The 20,524-nt window shown below is 43.7% G+C and overlaps 1 protein-coding gene across 3 annotated transcripts in view; it reads right to left on the bottom strand.

The window, feature by feature from the left end:
* ACTR1A (actin related protein 1A) overlaps positions 1-20,109 on the bottom strand; it is a 29,208-nt gene extending 9,099 nt beyond the window's left edge. The window contains exons 1-7 of one of the 3 annotated variants that reach the window (XM_032224947.1): positions 20,018-20,078; positions 19,699-19,915; positions 5,440-5,504; positions 4,815-4,890; positions 4,242-4,367; positions 2,028-2,152; positions 1,133-1,349 (exon numbers count right to left, since the gene is read on the bottom strand). In XM_032224947.1, coding sequence (XP_032080838.1) covers positions 1,133-1,349; positions 2,028-2,152; positions 4,242-4,367; positions 4,815-4,890; positions 5,440-5,495 — 600 coding nt within the window. In that variant the 5' untranslated portion in view covers positions 5,496-5,504; positions 19,699-19,915; positions 20,018-20,078. Of the gene's footprint in view, positions 1-1,132; positions 1,350-2,027; positions 2,153-4,241; positions 4,368-4,814; positions 4,891-5,439; positions 5,505-7,178; positions 7,215-19,698; positions 19,916-20,017 lie in introns of those variants that run through there. The other 2 variants (XM_032224945.1, XM_032224946.1) reach the window with 2 other exon arrangements.
* Between the last annotated feature and the right edge of the window lie 415 nt (positions 20,110-20,524).

Below are 20,524 nucleotides of genomic sequence, written 5' to 3'. Positions count from 1 at the left end.
AAGTTCTCCAGTAGACATTATTTTGTGGAATACAGATGAATCTATAAGATGGAGTTTTCAATATAAATAGCCTCATTCAGCAAGTAATTGTTTTCCACTCATTTTCTCAAGTATCACACTGTAATGTAATCATCAACTGTTGTAGTTAAACTGAGTTTTTATGTCAACATAAAGTATCTATTATTAAGAATTAGGCATATCTACTTTATTATCCTTGGCTTTTATAGAGCTCAGAAATCCTTCTACATAAGGAAAGTTTATAGTCAGAAGGGCCAAGAATCCTGGATATACTGTAACTCTCTGGTAGCTTTCCCAAACAAGACCTGGCAAACAGCTTTGTCCAACTGATTTTTCTTGCTAAGGTGTTCCTATTACTTGTCTGCTAAGCAAATTTGGCATTCTGACCTAACCCTAGCCCTGACCCTGATCCAATGTTATACAGACAGTGGAAGCTTGCATATTAGCCATAAATCTACTGATCTACCAGTGGTAAATAAAGTCCTTGATTTGATGTAAATTACAATGCAATTTGATCCCAAAGATTAGCATATTTGCTATGTTGTGTATTTTTAAATTTGTTATCTGGGATCAGACACCAGCTAGTAATTTGAAAGGAACATGTAATGGAATACAATCTTTTTAGAAAGTGTTATTTACAGAAATGTCTAAAGGCTTCCCCTGTTTTCCTTTTTTTGAAACAAAAGAAAAGATATACATGCAAGAAGCCAAGGTAAGATTATTCTATTTGTTTTTTAGATGTGATAGCTTTCTAAGCATCAAAGGTTTTTGATAAGGGGGATAATTTTAAAAACTGCATTTTTGTGTCCACTATTTGAATGTTCACAATTACAGAAGGATTAGGACGGTAATCATACCACTTCTCTGAACATACCGATTAGATTGAGATTAAAGTAGAACTAAGGGAAGATGGCACTCAAGAGCCAAAAGAGAGCAGTTCTGCACCACAGATGCAATTAAAACAGGCTTGTCTCCCCATCTTTTCTTGTAATCTGGATAGACATTAGCAAATGCTACGACATATATCAGCTGTAACTGCTTAATCCACCCTCCTCTGCTCAGTACCTTAAAACAGAAGAGACCCCAGAATCAAAAACAAAGGGCATCCATGCACCTCTTTTATGGTTTTGACGATCTCAAATTCAGAAGATGTATGGAAGTCATAGCCTTCCTTTCGGAGATAGAGGCGAAGAAAACGAGAGACATCACGGCCAGCTATGTCAATTCGCATAATGGAGTGGGGCATCGCAAAACCTTCATAAATAGGTACTGCATGGGTGACCCCATCCCCAGAGTCCAACACCACCCCTGTAGTTCGTCCTGTTGCATAACTACAGAAAGGAGAAAATCAATAATATTTGATGGATAATCTGTAACACTTCCAAGCTGGCAATTCCCCCAGCATAATTCTATTTTAATGTACCTAAACAGCAATCTTTATGAAAGAAAAACAGTTATAATAACTGAGGTATTACTACATCAATAATGTAATATTGATGTAATGATACATCAATTATCACCAAATTAAAACAGAGGAAGGTAAGATTGTAAATTCATTATGAAAAAATGTGGCATTGGGCCAATTCTTCAGAATTTATATGGAAGCAGCAATAAAAAACCACTCTATATATGTACTGTACCAACAGAGTGGATTTTTACTGCTGCTTCTGTGTTTGCAGAATAAATATCTTCATTTAATTGTCAAGGTAGACATCCTTGAGGATTTTTATTTGTTTTTAATCTTCCTAATTTTGTTTCTGTAAGCCGCCCGGAGTCCTCCGGGATTGGGCGGCCTATAAATTTAATAAACAGTAAACAGTAACAGGAAATCTTTTTTAAAAATCAAGGTGCCTATTTAGTTAGAAATAAGTCTCAATGAACAAAGGTCTACTTGTGTGTACATGTAGAAAATCTCCTTGATCATTCCATATACAAAGTAATGCAATAAATTGCAAAAATTAGTTTCTCTTCCAGGTTGAGCTTAAAAAAGGTATAGGTAAGATACTTACAGACTAAGCACAGCTTGCATAGAGATGAATAGAGCTGGCACATTGAAAGTCTCAAAGAAAACCTCAGCTGCTCGTTCACGGTTCTTACGAGGATTCAGTGGCGCTTCCGTCAAGAGTACAGGATGCTAGTAATTAGGGAAACAAGGAATTCAGTTAGCCATTACTCCATGGCCAATGGAGACTTTCCCAGTTTTCTAGCACAAACCTTTAGGTTTAACAGTCTCTTCCTTCTTTTGACTATACATTTGGAAAGTTGATCCCATCAAAAAGAAATTGTGAGGTAATCCTTACACTAGGACTATCATATTCGAACTGCAAAAATTAAGATGACCACTAGATGGTAGCACATAGTTAGCATTTTCTGTAACACTTTGCTGCCACCTACTAGTATTTTTGGAGTCCAGATATGGTAGCCTTACATATAGAAAATAGCTACTCATCATGGATGGGGAATTTGTATTATCAATGTACAGTTAATATGACCAATGGTGAGGAAGGCTTGAAAGTTGTAGTTCAGTAACATTTGCCAAACTATAAGTTGCCCTTCCATGTAGATCTAGTTACATACATAACTATAGATCAAGCATTTGAATTTAATAGCAAGTCAGCTCTGCCGAGAGCAATACTTGGATAAGAAACCATAAGAATCATTATGAGCTGCTACAAAAAAGAGCTGAGAATTTGGACAAAATAATATGAGAAGTTTTATACTCCTTCTCTTTTAGGAAGAATCTCGTGATAGAGGAATTTGGCTTAACCTCACTTCTTGATCACAAAGGTTAACAGCTACAGGAGCCTGTATTATCTTCCTCAATAAAGAACTGAGCTAGGACTGAACAAAGAAAGGTGAGTTATGCTTTTGCCTATTTCTATCAACAGAGGAAGAAGGCACTTATGGGATCCTGTATAAGCAAGAACTTCACCACTGTATTTAAAATCAATACAAATGCCTATTCCCAACACCCATTTTATTCAGTTATTAGGAAATTGATGCTTCTACCATTTGCATTTACCTGCCTTTCAGACAGACTGACTGTTTCTAAGTATTAATCTAGAAACTTCCCTTCCCCTCTTCCAAAATGGTCTCAAATGACAAATAGTGTCAATTATGGTACTGAGTTTTTAAAAAATTAGATCAAAATTCATTTTAGTAAATAGCCAAATAATTGCATTATCAGAATATCAGGATAAGGAATAATCTGAGAGGGCTAAATAATATAAGGAAAGGAGAATATATACTACCCAAAAATTTAATGGGTAGATTATTTAATATAGGAAGCAAATTTCAAATGAGTTTTAGCCACCCCTTCAAGCTAACAATAACCTTGTAGAATTTACTATTCTAAAAGAGCTCTTAATTATTGTCCAATTCATAAAGTAATTCAAATGAGACTAAAAAAATGTAGAGTGGATACAGATATAAAAAGAAGCCCCTTTAAAGCACGGTTTAAATGATTCCCCCCTCCCCTTCTTGTTATAGTAGAGTAGAACTATTATGTTGAAAGTCCATGCTTGTGCTCCACCAAATCTTAAATCAGAAAATGTTAATCCATTTTTGTTAAATATAATGGCTGAAGTCATACATCACATCATCTTATGGTAGTTTGGTTTTGACTTAGTGCAATGCACAATTTCAGCCATGACATTCTCAATAAATTACTGCTTATTCTCTGTATGAATCTAGCCAATATCCCGATTCAGGCTAAGCCAAAATAAATTGTTACATATTCTTACATAATACCTATTCTGACATTAAGTCAAAATGGAGCAAATCACATTATTGCTTGGCACCATGTGTATGACTTCAGGTCAGACATAACTATAAATCCCTACTCTTCCTAAAACTCATTCCTATATTCAGGAATGAGCTAACAGCAGAAACTTCACTCCTAGATCAGCATGTTACAAAATGTATGTTCCAGGACCAAAATTTAAATTGTAAGCTTTTTTCTTCTGTTTTTTTGAATTCATAAACTCTTGGCTGTGCTTTTCCTACCCATGAGATTGGAATGCACCTGGTTGGCTTATAAAACAAATGTCTCTAGTCTTTCCAATTTAGCTCTTACCTTGTGAACCCAACCAATAAAATGGCTATCCCTTGTGAAGTGAAGTGAATAGAACCAAAAATGCTAACTGAGTTGGCATTGAGATTGAAAAGCAAATACAGGTTTTTCTCTTATTTAGTACTCCAGAGCATGAAGAAAGGTTGCTCACTTCTTCAGAGAATGTCTGGAGTTGATCTTTTGAATACACATACTGCCAAATGCGCTCCATATCATTCCAATCCTTCACTATACCATGTTCCATTGGGTACCGTATAGAAAGAAGACCTCTATGTTCCTTAAGAAAATTAAAGAGAGAGCCAATCAGGAGACATATAAACATACATTGACTTGCTGATAAAAGACTTCCGAATATAGTAACCACTAAATTTACAATGGAAATCACACTTGTAATATAACAGAAGAAATATGTTCATTATGCAACAAACATTTATTTTATTTTTATCGTAACAGCAACCATGTAGATGATATGTATGCATCCTTAATGCATATGTTTCATTATGTATAGATATGTGTTTATTATTACTATAAGTTATTTCAGTTCATTCAGGAATACTTCTAATATAAGACTAAGCAAATGGCTAGGACCCAATCTGCTTATCAGGAGAAACATAGAAACAATAAATATCAGACTCTATTTAGATAAAAAGCATAAGCTGTTTCTCAATTTCTGCTGACCATAAAAAAGAATAAAAATCCAGTCAAATCAACATAGTGATCTTACCTCTGCTTTTGGGCCAATGAAAATGTCACCTTCCAATGCTCCAGCCATAACTCGGACATGCTTTGGTCTGCCAACACTGAAATAAGTACCACAACGGGGGTAGGTGGGGGTGGATTTATGAGTTAAAAAATTCACTCAGGAAAGGCCATTCTAGAATCATTAGATTAAGGTGCTGCAACTTGACCTGACTGGTTGAGTTTAATATCATAGAATTGTTTATTTTAACCATGGTTAAAATGCACACATCTCATTAATGCTTAAATCAGTCACTGATTCATGCTACAGAACTAATCAAATATCTTCAAAACCCACCATAGGATTAATGAAGAAACTAATTTGCTTTGCTTCTTATAATAAGCTAAAGTATTCTAATTTGCTGCAAGCAGCAAATTGTAAATATCTTTAAAATTCCAAATCCATGAAAAACTATTTCTGACCCCTCCCCCAATCCTCATTAATAACAGATTCTGCGTCCTATAGGTCATGTAATAGCCTAAATGAAGCTATTCATAGAAAATGTTCACTGCCAGAAGCAGCTTAAGTTAAAAGTCTCAGTGTGCTCTATGCAAAAAATGTTCATAGGAGGAAATTATGGAACACCAGCAAAAATTATAAGGATACTTACTAGTTTGGAAAACAGTACTTAGGTATTTGATCACCTGCAAAACCAGCTTTAATCATGCCAGAACCCTGTTGGGATAAAAAAACAAAGACCATCATATGAAATGAGATAATTATTCAGGAGCATCTTGACTTCAAAACAATGCCTATCAACACATGAAAAATATAACAGTCCAAATTTAGCACCAGCCTTCTTGTTGATACCCTTCAATGAAAACTTCACCCAATAAATTCCATGGTTAAAACTGTATGACCTGTTAGTGAATTTATGTGACCACTAGATGGAGCATATCCCATTATCACACTTATGCAGCCTCAGACCACCCAAGAAGAATTTCTTTGTGTGGGACAAAAGGTTTTAGAACTAGACAGTAAGACAGAAAAGGCTTTTCCTAAAGAGAAGTACAAAAAGCAAGAAAGATCGAGTAAACAACACTGAATCATATCACCCTAATAACTTACAGAACACTGAAGCATTCGCCCCTCTGTATACGTCTTTAGGAATTTATGAAAATAATACGCCAGGCACAGCTTGGTTCAGACAACAAATTTGAAAGGCTGAAATCGTGTTGGCTAATTTGGGACTCAGTGGCAGGATTTGCAGGAAATGTTAAAACTTTCGTGAGTAAATAATCGTTAATTTGACTATGGATAAGCATGCTATGTGAACATAGCTTTGAAAGTAATAAAATCTCAGGCAAGTCAAACCTGAATCCTGGTGAATTTATGCACATGTTCCTGTACCTTTCTAAGCAATTATAGATAAATCATTTGCAGTTGCCTTCTTCTAAGATTTGATTTTTTAAAATTGCTTATAAGTTAATTTACAGCAAACTTTGAAGAATAAAAAATAATCTACCTATGTTGTGCAAACAAGTTTTTAAAATACAGTTCTAATAACTGCGCACAACAAAATCAAATATCTTTATTAAGGTCTTTGATCCGTTTTTACAATTAAATATACAATAAAACAAAGGTTTAACACAACAATTGGTCATTAGGGAAGGGGGAAAATAATGGGACAGTAAAATAGCATGTCTAACTAAACATTCTTTGCGCTGTTGTGTAAACTTGATAAAAAAAATTGACCGTCTTATGTGTAAGTGTTGGATTAGTGTCCCTTAAAAAATAGTAAGCATAAAATTTGCCTGTATGGCTCTCATGTTTGGAAATGATTGGGGCAATCAAAGCACATTTTGGGGCATTGTAAAAGGGGCATTGTATGAGAACATGGGTGAGTTTCTACCTTTGTAGAACCATAAGGGCAAAGTCTCTGTGAATAAGGGATCCCATGAAATCTTCCCTGAAGTGGGGCCTAGGCAACTTCATCAAAAGGCCCATCTAGTTTTGCTTAGTATTAAAACTGTTGAAGTACCCCACAGTGGAAAGCTTGTGACAATCTAATAAATGGCAGTAGGATTCAGGGCACTAGTATTAGATGTAGAACAAAAAGATTCTAACAGTCTTCCTGAAATTAAAGAAAAGCGGAAACAGATTAACTTTTACAGGGAAGGAATCCATCTCACCACAGAAAAAGCCCTGCTACCTATTCCCAACTGCCTAGCCTCTTTCAACTAATTATCGTACAGAGGAATCCCTGAATCACATCATCATATAATAAACTACAGACATGTTCTTCCAGCAGGCAGCAGTTTTTCCTATGACTTGGTTGTAAACCATGTGGAGATTTATAGGTACAAAACCACTATTTTGAATTGTACCAGAAAAAGACCGTTGGCTTACCTGAACGGTCGTTCTCAGGGCGCCGCGAGGAGAGTCCAAGCGTGGGTTAACACAGCCTATCTCCCCTTGGACTGAGTAATGATTTTCTTGACCACGCCTCCCTTTGCCTCTCCATGTTCAGTTTTAAAACGAAAAGACAAAAGTAAGGTAAGAGTTCACAGTCAATAATACAGTCACATTTGTAAGAAAGACCCCCTGGGTGGGTTTGGACTCTCCTTGCGGCGCCCTGAGAATGACCGTTCAGGTAGCCAACGGTCTTTCTCCAGTGCGCCGCTTGGAGAGTCCAAGCATGGAACATGCCCAAGCTATTGAGTCCCAGGGTGGGGAAGGACCGGAGCCTCCAGAGTCTCAGCGACTCTTTGCAAAATCCTTTGTCCAAAGGAGGCTTTGGCTGAGGCAAAGGAGTCTATCTTATAGTTCTTAATGAAGGCGGTCGTAGCCACCCTGCAAATGTCCAGAATAGGGCCTGGGTCGCTCATGCTGCTGAAGTGGCTGCGCTCCTGGTAGAATGCGTGGTAATCTTGCCCGGAACTGGCTTGCCCTGATGTTCATATGCCAGCTTGATGCAGGCACGCAGCCAACGACCCACAGTGTGAGATGACACCTTGTGACCAAGCGACCCCAGAAGGAATGAGACGAAGAGAGCCTCGGAACGACGAAAGACACTGGTTCTCTTCACATAAACGCGGATGGCACGCCTCACGTCCAACTTATGCCATTCGCGTTTCCTAGGGTGAGAAGGTCTGGGACAAAAATTAGGCAATATAATTTCTTGAGATCTGTGGAAGGTGGAATTGATTTTAGGAATAAATGAAGGGTCAAGTCTTAGTATAACCCTGTCGGGATGGACCACACACAGATCCTCCCTGACAGAGAGAGCTGCCAATTCGGAGATTCTGAGAGCAGAAGTAATGGCCACCAGAAATGCAGTCTTAATAGTTAGGTGGCGTAGGCTCGTCTTCCGAAGGGGCTCGAAGGGAGACTTCGTCAAGGCCTTCAAGACAAATGGAAGGTCCCAGGACGGATAACGGTGGATTACAGACGGACTGATGTTCACTGTACCCTTTAGAAAACTTTTGATCTGGGGGTATTGACCCAGAGAGCGAGAGGAACTCCTGGCCAGAATAGTAGATAAAGCGGCAACCTGATGCCTAAGCGTGCTAGGTGCTAGTCCCTTGTCCAGTCCCTCCTGTAGGAAGTCCAAACTCTGAGGGACTGAGGCAGAAAAATCAACAATACCCTTATCTTTACACCAAGAGGAGAAGGCGGCCAGGTCGCATTGTAGATCCTGGTCGTGGAAGGCCTCCTGGACGCTTGGATAGTGCTGATGACTTGTCAGAGATGTTTTGCTTCCTCAGGAGATCCCCCTCAAGTGCCAGATGGCTAGTTGTAGCCACTGGGGCTCCGGATGAGTGATGGCCCCTTGGCTGAGGGAGATTTGGTCCTGAGGAATTCTCCACGGTCTCTGAATGGAGAGACTGACAAGGTCTGCATACCAGGACCTCCTGGGCCAGAACGGTGCCACCAGAATGACTTCTGCCCGCTCCCTCAGGATCTTTGTAATCACCTGAGGGATGACGGGAAGAGGCGGGAATGCGTATAAGAGTTCTCGGGGCCACTCGCACCTCAGTGCGTTCGTCCCCTCCACCGATGGTGAATGGTAGCAGGTGAAGAATCGTGGCAGTTGTGTGTTGGAGTGTGTGGCAAAGAGATCTACTTGTGGTTTGCCGAATCTCCTCACGATCTGCTGGAACAGATCTGGATGTAGACGCCACTCTGCGTGATCGATGCGCTGTCGGCTTAGCCAGTCTGCCTCTCGACTGCTGGTCCTGGAGATGTGATCTGCTCTGAGAGAAGCCAGACGTCTTTCCGCCCACCTTCCCAGGGCTTCCGCCTCCCTCATAAGTGTCTTGGAATGTGTGCCGCCCTGCCTGTTTATGTGGGCCTTTGTGGCCACATTGTCCGTGAGTAACAGTACATGCTTCCCCTTGATCATGCGAGAGAAGCGTCGCAGGGCGAGTCGGGCTGCCCTCAGCTCCAGCCAGTTGATGCTGTGGGCAGCCTCCCTCTGGGACCATTGACCCTGGGCTAGCTGATTCTGGCAGTGGGTGCCCCAACCCAGGAGACTTGTGTCTGTGGTGACTATGATTCACTCTGGTTCCCTGAACAGGCAGCCCTTTACAATCGCCTTGGATTTCCACCAGGTTAGAGACCGTACCACCTTCCGTGGAAGGCGCACCCGCCTGTGGGAGTTGCTGATTTTGGCCCTCTGCATGGGCAAGAGAAACCATTGCAGTTCCTTGGCATGGAGGCGGGCCCAGGGCACAATATTTAGGCAAGAAATCATCAGCCCCAGCAGCTGGGAGAGTTCAATGATTGGCACCGACCTGGACAGATGACAACGCTTGACTCTGGACCTGAGATTGCTCAGGCGATCTGGCGACAGGAACACACGGCTGGCGACTGAGTAGATGATGGCGCCGAGATGTCAAATGCGTGTTATTGGTCGAAGCTGGCTCTTCTCTAGGTTGACAGAGAAGCCCTGCTGCTGCAGCGTCTGGATCGTGAGGCGGACATCTTCTCGAGCCTGCTCTGCTGTGACAGAATGAATAATTATATCGTCCAAATAATATTCCAGACGTATGGGGAAGGTCCGGAGGTGGACTGCCACCACCGCCAGGATCTTGGTGAAGGTACTGGGTGCTGATGAGAGACTGAAGGGGAGAGCCTTGTATTGATAATGCTTCCCCTCAGAGCAGAACCTTAGGAACCTCCTGTGGGCAGCATGGATGGGGACATGGAGGTAGGCTTCCTTCAAATCTATGGAAGTTAACAGGTCCCCCTCCCGCACGCAATCCAGAATTGAGTGGAGGGATTGCATCTTGAACCTCTTGTAAGCCAGATGCTGGTTGAGCTCTTTAAGTCCAAGATGGCACTCCACCCCCCCGAACTCTTCGGAATTAAGAAGAGTATGGAGTAGAAGCCCTGTCGTTCCTGTACTGTGGGGATGGGCTCTATGGCTTCTATCTGGAGAAGATGGAGGATCTCCTCCCGCATGAGCTCCCGTTTTAGCAGATTCTCGGGGGTGGGGCAGCGGATGAACTTCCTTGGAGGGAAGGATAGAAAGTCCAGAACCAGACCCCTCCTGATGGTGGACAGGACCCAGCTGTCTAAGATGATCTCCTTCCACCTGTCGGCGTATAGTTGTAGCCGACCCCCTATGGGAGGAATCCCCTGGCAGTCAATTCCCCTGCGGAACTGGCGAGAACTGTTGTTACCGCCGTGGCCCCCTCGAAATGGCTTGCGAAAGGAGGACTGGTGTTGCCTCCCACGGGAACTAAAGGAACCCCTCTCCTGGTTTCTGTCACCCCCCCTGATGGAAGGGCCTCTGGTAGGAGGAGGAGGAGGAAACCTGTGCAGAGTCCTGATTCCAAATGGCCTGCCTGCGAAAGGAGCCAAACTGTTTGCGTTCGTTCTTCTTAAGAGTGGCCGGGAGAACCTTTCGCTTGTCTTTAGTCTCTATAACGAACTTATCCAGGGCATCCCCGAATAGGTGTCCTCCCTTGAAGGGGGCGGAATCAAGCTTCCACTTGGCCTTCAGATCAGCCTGCCAGTGGCGTAGCCACAGGAGGCGCATAAGATGTTACATTGGAGGCCAGGGCCCTGGATGCGAACTTCGCTGTGTTGAGCGAAGCATCCCCTGAATACTCAATGGCGGTGATGATCTTCATGAGATCGTGGCGCCATTTTGATTTCCTGGTGGGTGGCTTGGCTCTCAACTGCCTCAGCCAGAGCAGCAATGCTCTGGTGAAGAATGATGCCGAGGTAGATGTCTTAATAGCCCAGGCCGCTGCCATGTGTGTTTTGTGGCATGCCTTTTCCGATCTTTTATCCTCGGCCTTAAGATCCTCGAGCAAGTCCGCAGGCAAATTAGAGTTCGAGGTTAAGGACATGACCGGAGCTTCCACCTCTGGCAATTTCAAAACCTCCTCCATTTTGTCCTCAACTGAATAGAGAGACTTATCCCCCCACCCCGCCGGGATTTGTTAGGGTACCAGGTTGGACCCATTGCCTCTGGATCACGTCCAAAAATAGATCTGGGACAGGGATGGATTCCCGGGTAGAGGGAGGCTCCTTAAGCAGTCCCTGTTTGTGGTCCTGAGAGGAAGAGGTCTGGGCAGAGTCAGGTTTGGGACTAGGTCCCAATTCAGTGGCCACCCTGGCCTTGTGGAGGATGGATTTGAACAATGATGGTTTGAAGAGGCCAGTGAAGGCCGGCTGGTCAGGGGGAGGTCCTCATCATCCGAGAGGACAAACCCCTCGGCCTCCTCTTCCGAGGAGGAGGACCCCTCCGAAGAAGCAGAGGTGTCCGGGGAGGCCGGTTCTTTAAAGGTGGCCAAACTAGGCTGCTTGGATCTGGAAGGCTTAGACTTAATCTTTATGCCCTCAGCTATTCCTTGGGAGATAGCAATGGAAATAACTTCCCTCATCTCCACTGACAGAGCTGAGCCCTTGTCCTCCCTGGGGCGATGCCTACTGGGGAGATCAGGGCATTTACACTTGCCAGTGACATATTCTTCCTAAGCGGGCAACATGCCCTGAAAAGGAGCCAGTTCCTCCCTGAGAGATGAACTGGGGGAATCAGGGTAGCCCCATGATGCATCAGGGGAGGGGTCCCTGGAAGATTCCCTATCCAGAGATGGGGAACCACTGTCTCTGACAGAGGGGGAGTCACCACCTCCTTCCCTGACAGAAAGGCCCACAGGTGAATGTCTGGCCTGCTCTGAAGGAGGGCGGGCCCCTTGGGGCTGAAGCTCGGAGCCCTGCACCTGCTTGTGGTGGCGAGGGCCTTGCCTGGCTTTGTCACTGGAATCAGAGGGACCCGGGGAGGCCTTCTTGCGGGCACCCTTGCCCCCTTTACCCCCAACAATATTAGGGTCGGCCCTGCTACACTTGCTGGAGGGCCCCGCTTGCTCCTCCCGAGGCCTCACACTGTCATCAGCCATGCTGCCCAACAGGTCACTAAGCCGTGGGTCGGTTTGGCTGCCGGCTGAATGAAGTGGCTGGTTGCTTGTGCGTAGTACTAGGGCACCTGGCGCTGGCCTGATGGCTCAAGCGTGGTTGCAGACTCATCGAGGGAGGAAGGGCTGCCTGGAGGTCGGATTCCTGCTCCCCACCGCGCTCCGATGCTGCAGGTCTTCCAGCAATTAAAGACAGGAATAGCCGGCGCCCCGGACTAGGCCGCGTTCCCGGTGGTGTCTGCGGCTGGGAGGTGGCTCAGGGCAACTCGCCCTCTTCTATTCTGCTCCTCGTGGCTCCGCTCGCTCCGGCTCGCAACTGCTGCCTCACAGGTCAGCTCGCAGCTCGAAATGAGTCCACGCGGTGAAAAAACGGTCATCCAAAATGGCCGTCGCTGTGCACGCAATCGCCGCACGCAAGCAAGGCATCCAATGCTGAGAAAGCGCGCGAAGAGATTAAGATGGCCGCCGCTGTTGCTGGGCAGGAAAGTCTCGGGTGCCTCAGAAGTGAGGAGCACCCCTGAGGCTATTGCTCCGGTAGACAGGCAAACCCCTGGAGGAAGCGGTCCAATTACAAATTCCCGCCTGCCAGCTGATGCTGGACGGGCGACTCACACGTGCCGTTCCACTTGCGACCAGCGGCAACAGAGATAAAGGCCCAGCCCCTCTCAGCGAAATAAGCCTTCAGCAGTAGTTCTGTAGCCTTGAAGCAGTATTAGGATGGTTGAATACAGAAAATGGAGTTGAGTGGTCAGTTTTAAGGTTGGGAAACCCCAGTCTATCTGCTCTTGGACTGGAGCTCTCCCAAAACAGTCCCTAAAGGTGGACTGAGTTTTTAAACTGAACATGGAGAGGCAAAGGGAGGCATGGTCAAGAAAATCATTACTCAGTCCAAGGGCAGATAAGCTGTGTTAACCCACGCTTGGACTCTCCAAGCAGCGCACTGGAGAATAAAGAAAGCTGCTGGGCAGTGAGTTTATGACCCCAAATCTAGAAATTATTGAACACAACATAGAAATCTAATTTAGGATTTGCTGTGACAAACATCAATTACTAAATCCTAGCTTCCAGGACTCAAAGGTGTGTGTGTGTGTGTGTGTGTGTGTTGGTGTTTTTGGCTTAAAATGGGGCCGGAGCTGCCGTCTTTCTATAAATCTTAGTGGGGGTGTGTGGATGCTGGTGTTGTTTCAGTAAGTGGATTGATTGGATGTGTGGCTGTATCATGATTGGTAGATTGGTGTTGATTGGTGCTGGCTGTGTGTCCGTTGTTGTTTTGTGTTGTAAGGGACTGGGTGGTGGGTGGGGCTCGTTTGTTTACCAGGGCTGGTTTCCAGTTGTCTGGTAGGCGGGAGGTATCGTCACGTTTATTCATGTTGTGAGGGTGTTTCTCTATTTCGATAGCTTCCATAATTATTCTCTTGTTGAAGTGTTCAGTTTTAGAGATTAACCTGGCTTCTTCAAAATTAATTTCATGTCCTGTAGCTTTAAGGTGCTGGAAAAGGGAGAAAGTTTTTTCTTTTTCTCTTACTGCATTCTTGTGTTCTGCGATGCGTGCATTTATTCCCCTGTTCGTTTGTCCTATGCATGTTGCAGGGCAGATTTTGCATGGTATTTCGTAGACTCCTTGGTTTTCTAGCTGGATTTTGTCTTTGGGGTTTCTTAAGATGTTGGCTATTTTTGGGTCAGTGTTGAAGGCTGTCTTGATATTGTGTTTGTGGAGCGATGCCGTTGTCCTGTTCTGTGTCTTGGTTTTTTGGGGAAGTCTCCCTTTGGATTAGGTTGGTAATTGTTTTTCTTTGGAATCCATTGGAGATTAATACGTTTGTGAGAGTGTGTAATTCAGTTTTCAGGTGGTCTTTGTCGGCTAGGCGTTTGGTTCTGGAGATTGGGGTCTTGGCTACAGAGTTGATCTGTGCAGGGTGGTGATGGAATTGTGTGTTTAAGTATCGGTTGGTGTGTGTTTTTTCCAGTAAATGGTGTGTCCTAGGGAGCCATTGGGTTTTTTGTAGATTAGGACGTCCAGAAAGGGAAGTTGATTGTTTGCTTCTATTTCCATAGTGAATTGTATTTTGGGGCGTAGGCTGTTGAGATGTGTGAGGAAGTTGTCCAGTTTTTCTTTCCCGTGTGGCCAAATCACGAAAGTGTCATCAACATATCTAAGCCAGAGTTTGGGTTTGTGTTCAGATTTATCTAAGGCGTTAGTTTCAAAATGTTCCATGTATAGGTTTGCGATGACGGGTGAGAGGGGTGATCCCATGGGCAATGTTCCCTCTAATAACAACGAAATCAGTGTTATTTGAAAGTCAAAGTTATATTTATTCAAGATACACATTTAATTAAAAGTGTTATATATCAGTATCACTTATAATATTATTAAAATATTAAAATACTTGTATAGTGTTTACGTAAAGTATACTGTTATTCACTGAAAGTCTGTCTCATCTTAAAGTTTCCCATGTCTGTCTTTCTTTAACAACCATTTAAACTTCCAGCTGCACTTTTTCTTCGTAACAACATTTACTCCAGCTTTACATTTCGACATCAGCATTGACCTGATGATGTACCTATAGGGTTAGGGTTTATAAATTATTACAATTATCTTTTCAAATTCATTTTGGATTAAATAAAAAAGAGCTTTGAAATGAGTATATAAATGGCACTTAATACCAGTAATATTAAAATAGTAAATGTTTGATATACTTCATTTTAATGAATTTCACTTGATATACTTCATTTTATTGAGTTCACATTCAATTGCAAGTTGTCTATACACTGTATGCTTCTGTGAATGTATTATATGCAATTTGCTATTTTAAATGAGTAAAATTATTAAAATCCCCATACATAAAGTCTCATTCACATCTAACAGTTTTCTTCCATCATTAATTTGTAAACTCAAGGATTTATTGCCTGCATGTTCAACAATGCTTGCTGATTGTTTAAAAATTTGTGGGAATTTGTTCCTCTCTGTACAGGGGGTTTCAGTAACCTACTACTACTGCAAAACTAATAGCAAAACATTAAATTTTATTATTTTTAATATGCAAAAATAATTTGGTTCATAAAATCTTATTTTTTTTTTCATGAATGCTCACACAGAAGTTGCTTGCTATTGGAAAAAGTACATTCTAATAATGAATAGCTAAATAGAATAGGAAATTGCATTATCCAAAACTCTAAAAAAATGAAGTGAACAATATTTTAGCCACACTTTTTTCAAATCTTACTCCTCCTACAATCCAGTGAACTGTGTGGATGACTTTAAAGTACTTATATTGTAGTTAAGGTTTTAATTCTAAAAAATCTCTAAACTCCATACTACTTGCAAATATAAATAGATTGTTAAAAAGGCTCTACCATAACAAATAAGAGAAAAAAACACCTTCCTTTTGTTTATAAAGTAGTGATTTTAGTTTGCTCCAAATGATTTAACTATGGAAGTCACTGTTTTAAAATGACAGCTAGGAAGTTTAATTAGATTAAAAGCAAAAATATTCTCAATGACTTTGAAAATCCCAATGAGTTATCAAATATAGGTACTCCTTCATTACAACGTGGGACTGGAATTTGTATTACTCAGCAATGTGGTCACAAAGCTGATGTCATGTGACCGGGCTCCCTCGCCTCTTTCCGACTCAGAGGGCATCAATCATGTTAGCCCAGGGATCTGCAAAGTTGGCTGTTTTAAGACTGGTGGACTTCAACTTCCAGAATTTTGAGAGTTGAAGTCCACCAGTCTTAAAACAGCCAACTTTGCAGACCCCTGTGTTAGCCCAAAGCCTGGCGCTGGGCTTTGCTCCCCCATTGATGGAGCCCCTAGAAGCGAGGAGGGAGAAAAAGAGACGGAGGCCAAGGAGCTTCCCCTCCCAGCAAAAATCTAACCAGGGAGCCAGGCAGTAGCAAATTAGCCGATCACGCGGCACGCGTGGAAAGCAAGGTCTGACGGGTGGGCAGCGAAACTCCAGGGCTCGCTATTCTAATTCCCCATGAAAACTATTGCCTCTGAAGCGTTTGCTCCAGTGTTTTGAACCTTTAAGCGCCCCTTTCCCTTTTTTCTTTTCGACCCACACTGATTAGGGAGAATCTTGAAGTCGGGCGGCAATGTACTGCAGTAGGAAAGGTTTAGCTGGAGGGGTTTTTGATTGCGATTCTGTAGCCGCTTTGTAGTTCGTGTTCAGCAGATACATGACGCTGCGCAGCAGTTAGAAACGACTGCGTGGCATATTGCAGCCATGTGTGCAGCCGCGCAAGCGCACACCTTAGAGGGAACAGTGCCCTTGGGTGCTCCTTCTATCTGTTTGTATCTTTGTCCATTATGGATGAAGTATGTGTTGGTTAGGCAGTGGTTGGTCAAGTCCAGGATGTGTTTAGGGGAATTGTGTTTGTTCTGGATAGCTGTCAAGGCTTCTTTTATAGGCACTTGGATGAAGAGAGATATGACATCGAAGCTCACGAGTAGGTCGTTGGGTTGTTTCTTTATTGTTTCTATGAAGTGGAATGAGTTTTGTACGTGTGATTCTGCATAGGGTTGGAGTTGTTTGGCGAGGAATTTGGCAAGTTTAGGTAGAGGTGAGCCTATGGAACTGACTAGGTTCGAGGTTCATTTTATTTATATGCCGCCCTATTCCCAGCGGGACTCAGGGCGGTGCACAAACCCAAGGAGGGGAAGGGAAACACAAAGGCTACAACAAAAGTACAGGGCATTTAAAACAACCAACAGCCGCAGGATTCGAGAGGGGAAGGGAACTCATCGACCCCAGGCCTGCCGACACAGCCAGGTTTTAACGGCTTTTTGGAAGGCCTGGAGAGAGGTGAGGGTCCGAATCTCTGCGGGGAGCTCGTTCCAAAGGGCCGGAGCTGCCACAGAGAAGGGTAGTGGCCAGATGACATTGGCTAGTAGACGGAACCCAGAGGAGGCTTAATCTGTGTGATCTAATGGGTCTTTGGGAGGTAATTGGCAGCAGGCGGTCTCTCAAGTACCCAGCTCCAATACCATGAAGGGCTTTATAAGTGACGACTAACACCTTGAAGCGTATCCGGAGACCAATCGGTAACCAGTGCAGCTCGCGGAGGATAGGTGTAACGTGGGTGTACCGAGGTGCACCCACAATCGCTTGCGTGGCTGCATTCTGGATGAGCTGAAGTCTCCGAATGCTCTTCAAGGGCTGCCCCATGTAGAGCGGACTATGGGTCTGAGTGGTGTTCCTTCTTTGTGTATATTGGGGAGGCCATAGAGTTTTGGGCATCTGGAAGATTTCTCTCTGGGGATGATTCTTCGCTGGATCTCTTCACTGATGGGAGAGGCTTTTATTTTGGATTTGGTGTTTTTTTCCAGGTAGGTGGTGGGATCTGTGTTTAGAGGTTTGTAAGCAGGGTCTTGGAATAGGTTGGATAGTTTGGCTTGGTAGTCAGACCTGTTCATCACCACTGTGGCGTTACCTTTGTCTGCTGGGAGAATGATTATCTTGTTGTCTTTCCTCAGGTTGGTGAGTGCTTTTTCTTCTTTTCTTCTTTCTGTAAGTTGCTTCTGGGTGGATTACTGGAGCAAAGGACGTTGGTGACTGCAAGTCTGATTTTATTGGCTTCATCTGGGTTGATTTTGGTGAGTGTAGCTTCAACTCTGCATATGATGTCTTCAGTGGGGATGCATTTAGGGGCGACTGCAAAGTTCAATCCTCTGGAAGGGACATTGGTTTCAGCTGTGGTGAGGGTTCTGTCTGATATGTTGTGTACTGTTTGTTTCATGAGTTGCTGTGGAGGGAGTTGGGCTTCTGTTGTTTTTCTAGTATGTGGAGTTTGTTGGTGTGTTTGTGTGTCTTGTAGGAGGTTTCTGTTTTGGCTCTCCAGAGGGCTAGTTGTTTGGATTTTTCCCAGAGTGCTGAGTGGATTTTGTTGCTGAGTTTGAGGTGAAGAGTGAGTAGGTCCCAGTTGGTTTGGTCTAGTACGAATCTTTTCCTGTGGAGTTTGTTTTTGATTAGGGCTAATTCAGTTCTTTTCAGGATCCTTTCGGTGGCTGAGGTTTTAGAATGGAATTTTAGTTGGAAGCATGTGGGGATCAAGCTTTTGTCTCGGGAGTTGCATAGGAATGTGAGGTCACATAAGATGGTGGCTCGGACTTCAAGTTTCTCATAAGATCTAGTGAGCAGGAAGGTTTCCTCCCTGTAGAGGTAAGATATTTGTTTTCGTAGATTTTCACAGGTGTAGGTATGCTGGTCTTTTTGTATTAAGGTCTTTTCCCATATAAGATTGAGATTGTCTTGGCAACATTTTGGCGAGGTCTCACTCGCCATCTTCAGGCTGGGTTTTGGTCTTAAAGCGTGGTCGGAGCTGCCGGCCTTCTATAAATCTTGGTGTGTGTGTGTGGAGTGCTGGCTTTGTTTCAGTAAGTGGATTGATTGGATGTGTGGTTGTATCATTATTGGTAAATTGGTGCTGATTGGTGCGGGCTGTGTATCCGCTGTTGTTTTGTGCTGTAATGGCCTGGGTGGTGGGTAGGACTCGTTTGTTTACCAGGGCTGGTTTCCAGATGTCTGGTAGGCGGGAGGTATCGTCATGTTTATTCATGTTGTGGGGGTGTTTCTCTATTTTGATAGCTTCCATAATTATTCTCTTGTTGAAATGTTCAGTTTTGGAGATTAACCTGGTTCCTTCAAAATTACACTTACTGAAACAAAGCCAGCACTCCACACACACCCCACCAAGAAAGACGGCAGCTCCGGCCACGCTTTAAGTCGAAAACACCAGCCTGAGAATGGCGAGTGAGACCTCACGGAAATGTTGCCAAGACAATCTCAATTTTACACAGGAAAAGACCTGAATACAAGATCAGCATACGGCTCTCTCTGAGCTTGGTTGTTTTCTTGCAGACGTTTCACTACTCAAACTAGGTAACATCATCAGTGCTAGCCTCCTTTATTGAGGACCCTTCATTTCTCAGGCTTTTGCATAAGTTCGAAAATAATGCAACAATTAACAGCCATATTAACTGATGAGCGGATTCTTAAAACGGCGTTGTTATTTTCAGGGTCAGAGAGAACAGAAAGAAGCCAGGACTGGATCTAAAAAACGAGGTTTCACTGCACTCCTATTTTACAGAAAGAGCAGCGCGGGCAATTATTTTTATTTTATTTATTTTCGTTTGTGAAACATGTAAAAGATAACAGGTATAAGTATAAACATGAATATGAACACAGTAAATGGGTACGAATAAATGGAGACAGTAGGACATACACAGTAGCAAAAATACACCCAGGGAAAATGGAGGAGAGGGCCCAGCTGCCCGACCCAGGCCATCCTCTCGCAGAACGAGCGGGTGAGAACAAAACGGGGCCCTTAAAGGTCAAAAAGAGCGAACAGCGGAGCCTTCGCTGCAATAATCGTGCATGACCTCCGAAAAGGAGGAGGGAATCTCCCTCGCGAAACGCGAACCGATGACGCTGCAACGACAATCAGCAGAGGGGGACCAATCAGAGGGCGAGGAGCTCGACAGGGCGTGGATTTACCTGTTCCGTTGTTCTGCAGGCTGCGCCGTTCTGCCATTCAATGGCAAAGGCATCGACCAACAGGAACGTGGGCCTGAGTCATCCAGGAGGAGGAGAAGGAAAGAGCCCAACTTCGGTTGGAGATGGCGAGGGACAGAGGACCGCCCGGAGACGGCGCGGGCGGGGGTGGGGAGGAGGGAGTAGAAAACCACCGGCTAGCAGATCCGCTGACTGGTTTCTATGAGGAGCAAAAAAAACCCACCGTGCCAATCGCAGCGCCTCCCCTTCCCCCCATCTCCACCTTATCACATTGCAGACACACAATTATGCTCGGACTCACGTTATCAATCACCACCGGCTGATTTGCGATCACATCGTAGGACTCCATAGCGAGCGCCTTTGCGCCGCCGGCGACACCCACCTCGGTTACTGCCAAGCAAGCGACAGCTCAGGGAGCAGAGCGCATGCTCAGAGCAAAGGCAAAGCTTGCCGGGAAAGCGAGTTTCTATGGAAATAACTAGTGTATCTGGACCTTTCGCCAGAAAAAAGGGTTTTGTTGTTTTCCCCATTGAGTGGTTGAATGAATGAATGAGTCTATTTATTTGTTCTAGTAAGTTACCGTGGAGTACCGATTTGCAAAACTATTTTTGTCCTAGAGAGGAATAAAAGGTATTTATAATCAATGAAGAAATCTTAATATTTTTTTATATCAGCATACTTGGTACAGTTTGTATAAACCTCTTTCACACACATATTGAATACTGTATGTTCTGCTGCAGATATACTGTATACAATATGTTAGGGTTGCAATATTTAGTCATAAAGAAATACAGAAAACTAGCTATTT

This window comes from Thamnophis elegans, chromosome 10 (assembly GCF_009769535.1).
Source record: "Thamnophis elegans isolate rThaEle1 chromosome 10, rThaEle1.pri, whole genome shotgun sequence".
Taxonomy (NCBI): domain Eukaryota; kingdom Metazoa; phylum Chordata; class Lepidosauria; order Squamata; family Colubridae; genus Thamnophis; species Thamnophis elegans.
Note: the sequence above shows the minus strand (reverse complement) of the source record. Positions and strands in the feature narration are given on the sequence as shown.